Below are 15,595 nucleotides of genomic sequence, written 5' to 3' on the forward strand. Positions count from 1 at the left end.
ATATATATAAATTCTTAAACCTAAGACCTCATATAGTCATATATATATGAATTCTTCATATTGTTATTGTTACATCAAGCTTGCATAATTGCAAACATTTATTACTAAACAAAGCAAAATAGCCACCTAAAACCATTTGATTTTCTTCAAGCTAGGATTGATGGATGAAGTAACAAGATGGCAATTTAAACTAATGAAAGAACGACCTAACTATCTTGATTTTTCCAATTTCTGAGTGAGTAGAACATGTTTGTTTGTGTTTTAAGTCTTTGACTCATCTTCTGGTTTACCATATTCCATATCATGTACAACTTTACTACCAAGTCTTTAAGAAGAGTAGCATGGGTTAATTCATCACCATTGAACAACATATAAATTCCTCATCTTCAACATCTTTTTATAAGGCCTTATTTTTTGCAATTGTAGGAGAAGTACAAAAAGGAACCACCTGATAAACAAATTTCAATCAGAAACAGATCAGAACAGAACAGAACAGGACAGAACAGGACAGGACAGGACATGACAGGTTTTACTTTGTTTGGCGTGCATTGGATTGAGACTGGGGCTAAGACTGACGTTAATAGTGGGACAAGGGTTTGCTTTTGATCTCGAGTTTGTGTAAAAGACGAAAATACCCTTCCATCATTCAAATTACCTGATCATTGCTTGAATTAGCGACTGTAGTTGTTCTTTTCCTTTTTGTGTTGTTTGGTCTGTTTGTGTTTGTCTTCTCGATTGATAGGTCTTCAACAAAATTTTGATCCGTCACCTCTGTAAAAAAATTTCACCAGATGTTTAAATAAATGCAAGAAATAGCAATGTACTTTGATTGCTTTGTTTATTATAATTTATAGCATCCTACTTTCATAAATGTGCAAAAGACATGAATGCCCTCCTCGTCATGAAGTAAGTACCTGTATTACTATCAGATTCAGGAACAGGATTTTGCTGTGAAGTTTCAGTTGATGATGATACGCTTTCATGGAGGGAAGGGGATGCTGATGTCATAGCTCCATGTCTGTTTCCATTTGTGAAATGTTGGATCCATGGATTGCTTAAAGAAACATGGGATCTTTCTGAATCTTTCAGTTGTGTATTTTCTTTCATGAACTTTTTCTTTGACCAACAGCCACCCTGATGAACTTTAAACTGCAAAAGAAATTGGATCAGAAGGATGGAAATAAATAAAAGAGGTTTGAAAAGAGATGTATAATGGGTTAGATTTTAAACCTGGCCAGAAGGGATACGTGGAGCATTGGTGTGGTTTTTCCAAAATGAAATTGCATTTGAGGTGGAGGTTTTTTGTGTTTGATAGCTTTGTAGATCTAAAGAGTTGTATAATTGGTCAACGAATGATGCTTCTATTGACTTCAGATATAAACTATGCTTCTCATTTGTCCATTCTGATGGTTCCTTTTTCTGGGATTCCTGATTTGTGAAAAGAATAGTGTATGAATTAGTAAATATGAGAACAGAATTTGAGAAATGAACACAAAAATGTTTAGAACCCTTATTAATGAGGCAAGAATTCATTTAAGTCACAGAGTTTGAATATGAACAAGAATACAAGATCATATTTAGCCCTAGTACTATGTGAGGTGTGAGATCGATGATTGTTAAGTGTAAGCATCTTTTAGTTCATGTAAACAACTAGAATACGGGAACACTGATACTCTATGATAGAAGAATACAAAAACAAACATTGATTATACACAAACACTATAAAGAAAAATCAAAAGTTGGCTTGTTTGAAGCCCAAAACACAAATTTCTCCATACATCGATGCGAAACAATCTGCAGAAGAGTATAAAAGCACGAAGGAGAATACCAAACGTAATACTAAGAAAACCACAAGACTGCTTTCAGAGCACGGAAATCAAGGTCTGAAGCTGGAATTGAAGCTCATTTAATTTGAATTTAAAGCGATTACGCTCCATAGAATTAGCAGCCAAAAACACCATATGAGAAAGAGATGTTCTATTGCAAAGCATACGCAAAACGATGATAAACCACAATATTAGTGCTACAAAGAAATATAAGGATAAGTTTAAAACAAACAGACCTGATAACTCAATTAAGATCAAAAGGGCGAAAAAACCTAAATACACACACCTCAATTCAGATAGAAAATAGACACAAACAGATCTTAAATTATTGATCACAAATCTAACATCATATCGAAATAAACATACGATCAAATTAAGGATAAATAAACTACCATAATTGAACTCTCCTCCTGCTCCACAAAATCACTCAGTAACACGTTGCCGGTCATCTCCAACTCGAAATAGCACGTCTACGTCAAAGTCGCCGTCGCCGGAGGACAAACTTTATCTTTGATATCACAATAAAGATCTTGAATAGAGAATTAAAGAAAATCGTGAGAGAGAAAAATCGCTGTAGATTTGGATATTTTCTGGTGACAAAGTGACCCAAAAAGTGCGTTCGAGATGCCATTTTGATGCTGAAGGGGTAAAAACGGCCAGATGTCAACTCTTTTACACGTGTCATGGCGTGTTCTTAGAGCCAGGTCGTCTTAGATCCACGTCAGCGTTCAGATATTTTCCTGCCGTCGGATTTTTATGTTTGTTAACCAGATATTTTGTATTGCCCTCAAAATATCAGCCGCCGGTTGCAATTTTACATTTTTGCCCATAACCTTTGGACACCTATTTTTGTCTTTAGAATAAGGAAGCATGGGGATGTTTTTTTTGTCAATGGTTAAACGATGTCGTATAGGCTCTAAATCAACTTTTATATTTTTTTTGCAATTTTTACGTATAAATTAGATTGTGGTAATAGTTTTACCTATATTTTTACTTTGTTTAATAACAAAAAAGTAAATATCAATTACTTTGTTTAATAACAAAAAATAAATATCAATTACTTTGTTTAATACTTGTAAACATAAATATTAAGTATTTATCCTAAATAATAGCTTTTATAGTATTAATATATACAATTTAATTATATGAAATAATAATGTATATATATATATATATTTAATTTTACTCAAAATTTCATCGAAGATTCGATAATAATAATATATTGAGATATCTGATTGTTTTTATGTATATATTTCATAGAATTGTAAAAGAAATGGATAATGACTTGAAATGGTTACATACTTATGCAAATGTTAACATTTGGTCATGAAATTATTTTTCATGTTTTATTTAACCTTGAACTTATTGAAACGTGTACATTATACCAGTATGACTGGTAATAGACGGTTTTTTCGGTTTCCGACGTGGTTTCCGGCCAAACATGAGTATTCCGGCCAATATTGATTTTCCGTTCATCTTCTCCGGCGTCATTTCCGACGTTGCTTACCTTCGGCACACTTTTAATTTGGGTTTTATTGAAGGAACCATACACAAAAATTAGAAAATGAACTCATAAAACACACCTAACTGTTCGTTCTTGGTGTTTATGTGTGAAAATCCGAATCTTTGAAGAGGAAGTAAAATCGTTTGCAGTTTTGTTTCTGAAATCGAAGCTGGTGAAGACGAAGATGAACACACGAAAACCCTAGGGTTATTCGAGTTCGATTTCCTTCAGATTTCAAGTTCAAAATGGGTTTTGAAATCGTTTAGGTTATATTGATGTTCGAGTTAGGGCTTGTGAAACGATTTTCCAACTTCAAGTTAAGGTTTGTGAAATGTTTTCAAATTCTGTTCCTTCGATATCCATATTCACCACCACAAAATCTTTCTTTTGTAAAATTGTTCTTCACCAAATTCACAAGCCCAACGCATCCCTGTTCCTTTATGTTCATTTTGGTGTTTGGTTGGCGTTTGATATCAAAGATCAATGTCTCATTTCGTACCCAAGTTGTGTATGGCAAAAGGGTTATCTGTCACACCCCCGGACCAGACGACGGAAACGTCCGGAGGCGGGTGACTTCATTGTGCAGTATCATAACAATTGAATATAAATGAAACAGAGCAATCCAAACATCATACATTGAGATAACAAACTTACATTGTTTACATATTGTATTTGTTCTTCGAGTTACACAAAAGAGACATAAGCAAAAAAAAAAAAATTCAAACTACAGCTAATTAATCCTGCATCCGCGCCCCTTGTTGCCTGCTTATTAGATCCCTAAGAATACAAGTCGTTTTGAAAAGCGTCAACTAAAAAGTTGGTGAGTTCATAAGCATTTTTGTATAAAATCGTTTACACTTGTTTAGAATCGTTCTTATTGTACTATCAGAAAATCCAATATTTTCTATGAAATCGTTTGAAGTCTTGCCTTGAAAATCATGGATATATGTATGCATGTCATTACTTTTGTTCATCCTTATTAGGAGTGATTTTGAAAAGTAGTGTAATTTATAAAAGAGAGATGTGTCTGAGAATAGTTCTTTTGAATAGTAATAGTTAACCGTTTCCAGAAAAATCCCGGACCATCACTTATCATGCATAGGACGGTCAACATAACGTGCCAAAATTTATTTATGAGGTTTTTCCTTACATAAATTTCTAGATGACATAACATATTCTAGTGAGTCGTTATAACCATACTAATCTAACGGAGTGCCCGTTTTGGCGTTTCTCAGGCGCCCTAGTTTTGGAAAAGACATTTGTCACCCTAGACTGGCCTGTCTAGCTGTAGCGAACAGCGAAGGTGCGGGGTGTCAACCCCGTATAGATCTATACACAAATTCTCGCTCTCCCTCCAGGAGACTCTGGCTATAACTCCTTACAGGACTTTAGACGTACACTAATATTTTTATATTTAGGTACTTTTGAGATTTGTCTGACTAGAATATTAACAACCTTTTGAGAAATCGTTAGAGATCCATTATTTGTTAGATAAATAATGAAATTCGTACTTATTGAATAGAAATATCGTTCTCGTTCCATATCGTTGATTGTGCTCGTTAACTGGGTGCTCGTGTTCGTTCCTTTTCGTTTATTGAAAAATAAGTCATTTTAGTTAAGAGAAAAAGTGTCAAGTTATAATTTGTATAAATTTATAACTGCCGGTTATGACACGCATTTTCTGTTTTATGACATATAGAACATTACTTATGTTGTTGGAGGTTTTACGACAGCAGTTTATGACATGCAAATATTTCTGCCATAAAGGCTCTATTTGTGTATTTTCTTGACGCAAACTTTTATATTGAATATTTATAAAATACTCCCTGATAGTTTGCAAATAGTCACAAAGTTCCCATTTTCGAAAATTACTAGAAATAGTGTCAACTTATCAAGGTCCCTTTTTGTAAGTTTTGTCTCTAGATATGAAAGCATAGATAAAGGGGTTAAGTTGAACACACCCAATAGTTGGGAGGCTCTTTTGTACACAAAGTATCCTCTGTCTTTATGAAGTTGTTAAATCTTACGTTAATAAGAATATTACTGAAATAATAATTTAATAATATTTCACACACACATACAAACATACGTATACATGCAATTATTCATGTATTTAGGCAAGATTTGACTTGTACTCTCCCCAAAAAACATTAAAACATTGAAAAAGGTGGGGTATGAAGCTCACCTTGGTTATCTTTGCTGGGTGATTTGAAGAGTGATGAGGAAGTTTCCAAGCTCCAAAACTTGGCAGATTCTTAAAACTTTATAGGATTCAAAGAAATGTGGGAATTTTCTTTGAATGGATGAACTTGAAGCTTGAAGGTGTTGAGAGTGTTCTTGGGAGCTTGCTAAATGTGAATGAGAGAAGTGGGACTTGGAGAGGAAAGGAGTTCACGTATCTAAAGGGAAGGATAAGGGTGACTTGACATTTGCATGGAAAGCTGGGGGGGGGGGGTATAGCTTATTTTCTTATGGATAATGTGTGTTTATCCGGGATTTGCATGGGAAATGAGGAATTAGCATCACATCATAAAGTCAAACCCCTTTATCCTCTAAAAATCTCTTTAAAATCTTGGGTATTATTTTATATAAATATGTTTAAAATAATTGATTTTGGCATTATATAGGGGTTTAAGGGGTCTAAGATATGAAAAATATGAGTTTGGTGCGATTTTCGACGCCAAAATGTCTTAAAATGATGAAAAAGTCCGAAAATGACAAAAATCCGGAGTGAAGGGGTGAAATCCGGAGCCACAACATGAATTCCGAAGCTCCTCTTAGCATTCCGGAGCTATATCCCAAATTCTGGAGGGGAAGATTAGGGCTGCGAGGGTCCGAAGTGGGTAGGCAAGGAGTTCTGGAGCAAATCATCACATTCCAGAGTGCATTCTCGGATTCCGAAGTCAGGCTAGCCTTCCGGATGAGAGGTTTCTGAAGCAGACGTTAACCCTTCCGGCGCATGCGAGATCCTAAGCAAGTGGGGGTTCCGAAGGTTGCGAGTCCTCTTGGTTCCTTAGAAGGCATTCCGGACTAAGAGGGTTCCGGACCAAGAGGGTTCCGGACAAGAGGTTAAGGACCAAGAGGGTTCCGGACCAAGAGGGTCCTTTTGGGTTTCCTCTTCCGGTTTTGAGTTGTTTTCGACTGAGGAAGGTACTTAGAGAGATTTGAGAGAGATTTGAGATACATGGAGAGATTTGGGAGAGATTTCACATATTTGGAGAGATTTCACTTATTTGGAGAGATTTGGGAGAGATTTGATATACGTGGAGAGATTTCACATACTTGGAGAGATTTGGGAGAGATTTCACATACTTGAAGAGATTTGGTAGAGATTTCACATTCTTGGAGAGATCTTGGAGAGATTCGATATACTTGGAGAGATTTCACATACTTGGAGTTATTTGGGAGAGATTTCACATACTTGAAGAGATATGGGAGAGATTTCACATTCTTGGAGAGATTTTGGAGAGATTCGATATACTTGGAGAGATTTCATATACTTGGAGAGATTTAGGAGAGATTTGCATTCTAACTCTACATGGCTCATTAGGAACTCATATTGTACACTTAGAAGTGTTAGCACAAGTCTCACAATAGTCCTTACTTATTTGAGAACGAAATTTCCTAGCCAAAAAGGCTAGTTGTGACATCATCCCCCCGTTAGAGGGAATTTCGTCCCGAAATTCTTTCGAAATGTAGGGTCATGAATACGGGAATAGGTGAAGGTACTTTCGATTCATCTGGTTTTCGCGTTCCCAAGTGAATTCCGGCTCACGTCTAGCGTTCTCTCGAACCTTCACAATCGGGATGCGGTTTTGTTTTATATACTTAACTTTTCTGTACATTGTCTTGATAGGCTGATCAATGATTAGGAGGTTCTAGTTCACCTTAGTCTTGTCTAGTAGGACTGGGAGGGTTGTTCGATAGATGAATCTAGGTTCGATACATGGAATAAAGGGTGTGTGTTACTAAACTCGGAGGGTAATTGGAGTTGGTAGGCTACCGGGCCGATCCGTGCGAGGATCTCGAAGGGTCTGGTGCATCGGGAATTTAGTTTACTTTTCCTTTCGACTCGTGTCATTCTTCCCCGAGGGGAGTTCTTAAATAATACCCCGATTGCTTACTTGGGATTTCAAGGTTGTTAAGACGTTATCTGCATAGCTCTTTTGCCGGTGTTACGATGTTCGGAGTCGTGCTTGGGTTTGGACTATCCTTTCCGTGGTTTCTTGAATAATCTTGGGTCTAGTGAGTGTGCTATTAGGCGTTTGTCATCTTGTCGGCTGGGTATCTCCCACCTCAGTCCAACAGAGGATGATCCGCACCTCTGGCCACACAGGGCCTCGAGGGGTGCAACTCCTATGCTCGAGTGGTAGTTGTTGTTATATGAATACTCGTTTAGAAGCAAGTGGGTATCCCAAACCTTGTCAATGTCCATTACACATGCTTCTCTTCGGGACGTGGGTTCTTGTTTACCTTGACCTCGACAGGTGGAATTTCTAGAGTTTCGGTGGTCTGACACTTATGAGTATTGAGCACATGGAAGGTGAAATGTCCAAAACTAGTTCCTTATGCTAATCGGAGACTATGAGTTATCGGACCCTTTCTTGGCGAGGCCTTTTGAATGGTCTTCTAGGGATCAGGATCCTTGTGTCCTAGAAATAGGGTTTTCTGCGCCCTAAGGGTTGGTACTATGGTCACCAAGGTTGAGTTCGCGTGTGATGTAGTTGACCTTATGAGTCTTAGATTATCTTGGGAGTTTTCTTCCTATAGTTTTCCCGAGCTAATGGTAGGTCGGCCTCTGCCAGTTCTTTGCTGGTGGTTGAGAGAACCTCCGATTCGGGGTAGGGAGTATCGATCCTTGAGGATGGGTTTGTTTGGCTTACTCGTAGTTAGTGGTGGTTATGGTAATTTCGTCTTTCTCCCTTATGAGTTAGACAGGTGCTTCCTATGGTTAGGGACTGGGTCTAATGTTTCCTTTATCTATTATTTCGATCTTGCGATCAGACACTATCTGTTCTTGTGACTGTGCTAAGTGGTATCGGGTGTTTGGTTATTGGGGTGGTTCCAAGAGTCGGGGTGATTCTATTTCCGCTTAGCACTTGGTTGAGGTTTCCAAGAGGTTTTGGGAACCTTTGGAGGAAGGTTGGAAGCCTTTCGGATTCCCTTGATGCCTTTTGCTCCTTGATTTTTAATCTTTATTGGGGCTAGGGAAAAGTGTGTGGTATTTCTTACACCATGACTTAGGTGTCTGGTTACTAGGTGATATCGCAATAATTATACATATATTTCGAGCGATATTTATGTATTTTTAGCTATATTTTGGTATGATTTAAGATAAAAGGTACTTATAAAGTTTGAAATTCCATTTTACAGCTAAAATTCATTTCTGAAGAAAAAGGAGAAGAAAATGTGCAAAAATCCGCAAAAAGAAGTGAAAGAAATTGCATGAAGAAAAACGAGATCAAAAAGTCAAAGAATTCAAAAAAATAGCCGCGTTGGAAAGACGAGAAAACAAAATAAAAATATAAAAAAAAAAGAATTTAAATTAATTAATGATGTTTAATTAAAATAAATTATTGGGAATTAATTATTTAATTTCTAAATAATTTATATTAATTAAATTAATTTAATTTAATTTAAATTGGAAAAAGAAAAAAATATATATAAAAGAAACAAAAAAAAATTCGGAACTAGCCCAAAATCGGAGCCCAAAACCCGAAGCCCTGATCCATTCTCGCGACCCAGATCCGGAAAAGTCGAGCCTGATCCGAACCATCCGATCCGGAACCATATGCACTCACAGCCAAATCCGTCCACCGATGCCCGGTACCCGGATCCGACCCGATATAAGATCCGCGCTTTTTTAGCCTGTGACGTCATCGGTGATGTCACCTTTTTGACCTGTGAACAGATTCCGGCCCGGCTCCGACCCGCTTATCCGATTCGTTTACTCTCACACAGGATCCGCGCTTCGACCCGGTTGACGACCCAAGTCCGATCCGGTACTATTCACAGCTCTAAACGACGTCGTTTTGGCCTCCAGATTTGCCAATTCCGATTCCATTCCGTTTTTAACCATTTTTTCCACACTTTTTCCTATTTTAAACCCATTCCTTTCCAACCAATACTCAATAATTCACCACCTTTAAACTTTCCAACCTTTTATTCCCATCTTTTTATTTCTTTTGAATTCTTTTTCATTAGATCCAATCTCAATTTATTTCTTTTTGGTATTTAATTCTTCCAATTTTTACTATAAATACCACCATTTTTCACCACAAAGGAGAAAAGAAAAGAGAAGACATTGCAATTATGCATTTTGATACACAAATTTCTTCCAACCTTTGAACCAATTTTCTACAATTGGGGATTCAAGAGTCAAAGAGCTAAGGAATTGAAGATTGCAGTGGCATTAGGGACTACATCGGGTTTGTTTTATCGAAATGTTTAACATTCTCAATATATTTTCTATATATGTTGTAACTTTAATTATGGGCTACAATTCCCTTTGCTTTCACTTGGATAATGAAACCTTGAAAATATGATTTAATTTATATTATTCGGATACTAATTGTTATTTATTTTATCATGCATATTTGATCATTTATTTTTATACGTTGAATTTTTGTAATAAATTTTCCTATAACTAAGTTAATATTTTTAAAGGATCAATTTAAATATATTATCTTGAATCATAAATTTTTCATGACCATTGATATTTATGACTAGTGATGGACAAAATCCTAGGATTAGGCAAAATAAAATACTAAAAATTTAACATGTATATTTTGTATCGTATGACCAACTTACGATTCCTATTAGTTTTACGACCACTAAAATTAATAGTTTGATCAAATGTTTGCATGATACGAATTAAATATTGTTAATAAAATTGTTAATTGCATGACAATTGTTTTTAATTATTTTTATTATCAAAACGGTAAAAATTAGATCATGATTTTTAACCAATTTTAGAAATCGGTAAATAACTAATAATATCCATTGCACTTAATATAAATCATTCATTACTAAAAGGTGGAATTAAATCTAAGTGAAAGCATCCTTATCATTCTTGATTCTTAAAAACCAATTCTTGTTCTATATTTGTTTTTACACTTTAATCGTTAAAATTCTCATTATTTGTCTCGTTACTAAAAATTCCCCCAAGTTTCTTATCTTTTAAGTTAATTAGCGACAAATAGTCTAAACGTAAATCATACTCGTTTCCCCAAGTGTTCGACATCCGTTCTTACCATTGCTATATTACAATTACAATTAGGTACACTTGCCTAAGTCGTGTAGTAAATTCTAGCATCGGTAATTTCGACCTTATAAATTTAAGACTAGAGTGAAATTTACATATCACTAGGGATTCGTCGTTACTGGCTGAAAAAGTTTAGCTATCTGATAGAGTAAGACGAAAGTCTGTTTGCAGAGCTCGAGGTTTGTAAGGAGAGGATCAAGCCTGTCCGTGCCAATTGATGACATTGGACTTCTTGTTGTTACGTCGATTTGAGGAGTATTGGTTGCTAGTAATGACAGGGTGTTCTATGTTCATGTTATTATTATTGCTAGTTTTGTTTTCATTGTTACCATTGGGTCTATCTTGTTTCTGCTTGTTAGGTGTTCCTATGTTCGTGTTCTTATCGTTGCTAGTTTCGTTTTCGTTGCTACCATTGGGTCTATCTCGTTTCTGCTTGTTAGGTGTTCTAGTGTCCGTGTTCTTATCGTTGCTAGTTTCGTTTTCGTTGCTACCATTAGGTCTATCTCGTTTCTGCTTGTTAGGTGTTCTAGCGACACGAGGGTGCTGCTATAAGGCAAGGGAATTCGTAATCCGAATTCTGCCAGGTCCTTCCACTATAGATGGAGGTGACCTAACCGTACATACTTAGGATCTTTAGAGATGGTTGACTGTGGGGTTCTGTCCTAATCGCTATTCAGACTAGGGACAGAAAGTAAGGCGAAATCACACGTTCTTAGTTTGCGGAATCCTAACCATTGGTGATACTAACGTTCATATGGGACCATCATGGTCCATTCGTAAGGATCCCTAGCTTCCCGTAATTTACAGGATTTGCTCTAACGAGACAATAGTTTTTGGATTATGTTTTTAATTGAAAAAAACTTTTGTGATAGATCGATACTTAAGTTTATCGTGTAACGTACCAAAAGTTGTGGTAAGGTTCCTTGTCGTTAACTCCTGTCTAGTCGTCGACTCCTTCGTTAGTCATCTCTGTTGGACAATCTCTCTTGAAATGTCCTGTTGCACCGCACTTGTGACAAACTGGACTTACTTCTGGGTTGAGGGGTGGAGTGACGTATGGGGCCGGGGCCCTACAGTAGCGGGAGGTATGCCCCATCTTGTTGCACCTCTTGCAACAAAATGTCTGGGATGCTCCCCAATGATGGTATTTGCACTTGTTGCAGGGTGGATTGTTCCCAAGGCATGATTGTCTCAATGTGGGAGGAGTAGGGTTAGTGGGGGTAGGGACTGATTCCACTTGTTGTCTTTTAGTAGGCCTCTGAGTCGAACTGCCTCCTTTTTCATTTCCAAACTTTCGTTTCTTGAGCTTAGGTTTAGGTTTTAAGGTGCATTGGCGAGTCGTCCTTCGTTGGTTTTATTGGTTATTGTTACGATTGAATTTATCGATACTGCTTCCGTTTTCGTTCGTGCTGTTGGCATGGAAGTATGTCATGGCGGCTGCTACGGCAGCTGTTACAGTGGCTTGGAATGTGGTATAGTCTATTCGTAAGACCGGTGCATCGTCAGGGTACTGGTTATCTCCATGGGAAGACATGACCCTGTTGCACACGAAAGGTGAGATCGTAAGTACTTATAGCTAGTTTCAAGTGGGTTTACTCCTATAATCTTAACGTATTGGTGCTAATTGTGTCAACCTACATCCCTATGATGCAGTTATGGTATAGAGTGGAAACATATAATGCATGATGTTAAGTCCGTCAAAATAGCACATAGTTAGCAGTATAGTTAACGGACTTGGTTGTATGGATTCTTGGAGGATGTACTCCTCTTGGTTTACTACTACTGGTTGCGATTAAGGGCATTATGAACCTAAGGCGAGTAGTGTGGTGATCCTCTTTTACCGACATGGCGCACAGAGTGCTTGGCCATTTCACTTATATTATGAGTGCCCTTTTTGTGTTCCTTACGCTGCTAAGCCTGTCCTGGCCTTGATTGCTATGAGTTGCGGTCTCCAAATGACAATTTTCCCTTTTAAGGAGTGTACATGGTCTGCATAGTTTTCTGGTTCTACTTATGGGTTTCGCAAGGCATTTGGAATGGTGTTCTTGTTACTTGTGGGGGATCGGATGTACATTGTCGCACACTAGGCTTTGCTTACGGTCTCCATTACTCCATGACAGAGAGTTGGAAGTCGAGAGTCAATTCGGGTTACTCGTGGCCCATACGGGGGTGATGCTTGATTCGCGAGGGTGTTGGCTATTGGAGTTCGGTACACGTCGATTGTGGATCGGGGTGTCCTTCGTGAAGGTGCGCCCTAAATTGGGTAGGAGCCAATTTATTAACTTGTTTTTGTGTGGGTATCGTTTTGTTTCTAGGTATGTCTATTCCAGGAGTACCTATATGGGGGTGTTTATGTATCTGGGAAGAGAAAGGTGAAAGGGTCTTCCGCCAATAGGAATAAGCTTGCTATGAGTTTCCTCGGCGCTTTCATCCTTGTTTGGCCCTTAGTCGAAATTCTCCCTTTCACGATTCATATCTTGGTATTCCTTGGGATTCACTTCTGGGTTTTTCCTCATGGACTTCTTTTGGTCTCTCCTTGCCCCACCCGTAATTTACCGTGACAGGGTAGTAGAAGTCTTGGCGAGGAATTTCAACAACTTGTTTGTGCAAGAATCGAGGTACAAGATATACGGGGAAAGTTTAGGTGTGGGAGGGGTTTATAGTATCCTAAAATACTCCTATAGTATTTTAAACTTGATGTTCGAATTCTAGTATTCTCTTGTGTGCATAGTAGGTAGGTTTTAGGTTTGTAGCAACACCACCATCACTCCCAAGCACATGTTGGTCATATCTCAAATAAATATAGTTGATCAGGCTATATTTATCCCAGATATGATTACATACTGCCTAGGTTTGACTGTAGCGTTCAACCTTTAGTTACTTTTTGTTTTCTTCTCGTTATGATACTGTGTTAGTAGATATGTATACTTTTATAAAATACTTATCTTTTTAAAGTATACCTTCAGGCAGAGTGTGTTTTAGTCACATTGTATTTTCAGTTGTATATCTTGTATGGCTAGATATACCAGTTCACTATAAACAATGCTCTGATACCAATCTGTCACACCCCCGGACCAGACGGCGGAAACGTCCGGAGGCGGGTGACTTCATTGTGCAGTATCATAACAACTGAATATAAATGAAACAGAGTAATCCAAACATCATACATTGAGATAACAAACTTACATTGTTTACATATTGTATTTGTTCTTCGAGTTACACAAAAGAGACATAAGCAAAAAAAATCCAAACTACAGCTAATTAATCCTGCATCCGCGCCCCTTGTTGCCTGCTTACTAGATCCCTGAGAATACAAGTCGTTTTGAAAAGCGTCAACTAAAAAGTTGGTGAGTTCATAATCATTTTTGTATAAAATCGTTTACACTTGTTTAGAATCGTTCTTATTGTACTATCAGAAAATCCGATATTTTCTATGAAATCGTTTGTAGTCTTGCCTTGAAAATCATGGATACATGTGTGCATGTCATTACTTTTGTTCATCCTTATTAGGAGTGATTTTGAAAAGTAGTGTAATTTGTAAAAGCAAGATGTGTCCGAGAATAGTTCTTTAGAATAGTAATAGTCAACCGTTTCCAGAAAAATCCCTTGTTTTCAAAAAGAGACTATGGTTGAAAATCTTGTTTCTCTTATCGAGTAAAATTGAGTGTGCGTTCTAGTTTATCGTTATCGAAATCGTAGAAAATCGTTTTCTCCAGAATATTCTATATTTTCTGCTATAAAATATTTGTAAGTTCTAGTTCCAACTATGTATATGTGTGGGTTAGATTATCGTTTTCAAAATCGTTTACAAACGTGTTCCATAGAGTCCTATGCTTTTTAATTTGTAAAATAGCAGTATTACGACTCTATACTTGTTAGGAGAAAGAATCAACATGGCAATTGTGGACATTCTACGCGATGAAAAAGGACAGTCAACGCAACAAATGCGTACCATCACTTATTATGCATAGGACGGTCAACACAACGTGCCAAAATTTATTTATGAGGTTTTTCCTTACATAAATTTCTAGATGACATAACATATTCTAGTGAGTCGTTATAACCATACTAATCTGACGGAGTGCCCGTTTTGGCGTTTCTCAGGCGCCCTAGTTTTGGAAAAGACATTTGTGACCCTAGACTGGCCTGTCTAGCTGTAGCGAACAGCGAAGGTGCGGGGTGTCAACCCCATATAGATCTATACACAAATTCCCGCTCTCTCTCTAGTAGACTCTGGCTATAACTCCTTACAGGACTTTAGACGTATACTAATATTTTTATATTTAGGTACTTTTGAGATTTGTCTGACTAGAATATTAACAACCTTTTGAGAAATCGTTAGAGATCCATTATTTGTTAGATAAATAATGAAATTCGTACTTATTGAATAGAAATAGCGTTCTCGTTCCATATCGTTGATTGTGCTCGTTAACTGGGTGCTCGTGTTCGTTCCTTTTCGTTTATTGAAAAATAAGTCATTTTAGTTAAGAGAAAAAGTGTCAAGTTATAATTTGTATAAATTTATAACTGCCGATTATGACACGCATTTTCTGTTTTATGACATATAGAACATTACTTATGTTGTTGGAGGTTTTACGACAGCAGTTTATGACATGAAAATATTTCTGTCATAAAGGCTCTATTTGTGTATTTTCTTGACGCAAACTTTTATATTGAATATTTATAAAATACTCCGTGATAGTTTGCAAATAGTCACAAAGTTCCCATTTTCGAAAATTACTAGAAATAGTGTCAACTTATCAAGGTCCCTTTTTGTAAGTTTTGTCTCTAGATATGAAAGCATAGATAAAGGGGTTAAGTTGGACACACCCAATAGTTGGGAGGCTCTTTTGTACACAAAGTATCCTCTGTTCTTTATGAAGTTGTTAAATCTTACGTTCATGACAATATTACTGAAATAATAATTTAATAATATTTCACACACACATACAAACATACGTATACATGCAATTATTCATGTATTTAGGCAATATTTGACTT

The 15,595-nt window shown here is 36.9% G+C and overlaps 1 protein-coding gene across 1 annotated transcript; it reads right to left on the reverse strand.

Moving 5' to 3' along the window:
* Positions 1–216: 216 nt before the first annotated feature.
* Positions 217–2,395, reverse strand: LOC145168903 (cold-regulated protein 27-like). Its single transcript, XM_079087553.1, has 5 exons — positions 2,219–2,395; positions 1,231–1,428; positions 915–1,149; positions 656–771; positions 217–448 (listed from the first exon to the last, which is right to left on the reverse strand). The coding sequence occupies exons 1-5, from the start codon at positions 2,273–2,275 to the stop codon at positions 398–400; spliced, it is 657 nt and encodes a 218-aa protein (XP_078943679.1). The 5' UTR covers positions 2,276–2,395; the 3' UTR covers positions 217–397.
* Positions 2,396–15,595: the final 13,200 nt, after the last annotated feature.

This window comes from Lactuca virosa, chromosome 4 (genome assembly GCF_052849685.1).
Source record: "Lactuca virosa cultivar CGN04683 chromosome 4, Lactuca_virosa_CGN04683_v6, whole genome shotgun sequence".
In the NCBI taxonomy this organism is placed as follows: domain Eukaryota; kingdom Viridiplantae; phylum Streptophyta; class Magnoliopsida; order Asterales; family Asteraceae; genus Lactuca; species Lactuca virosa.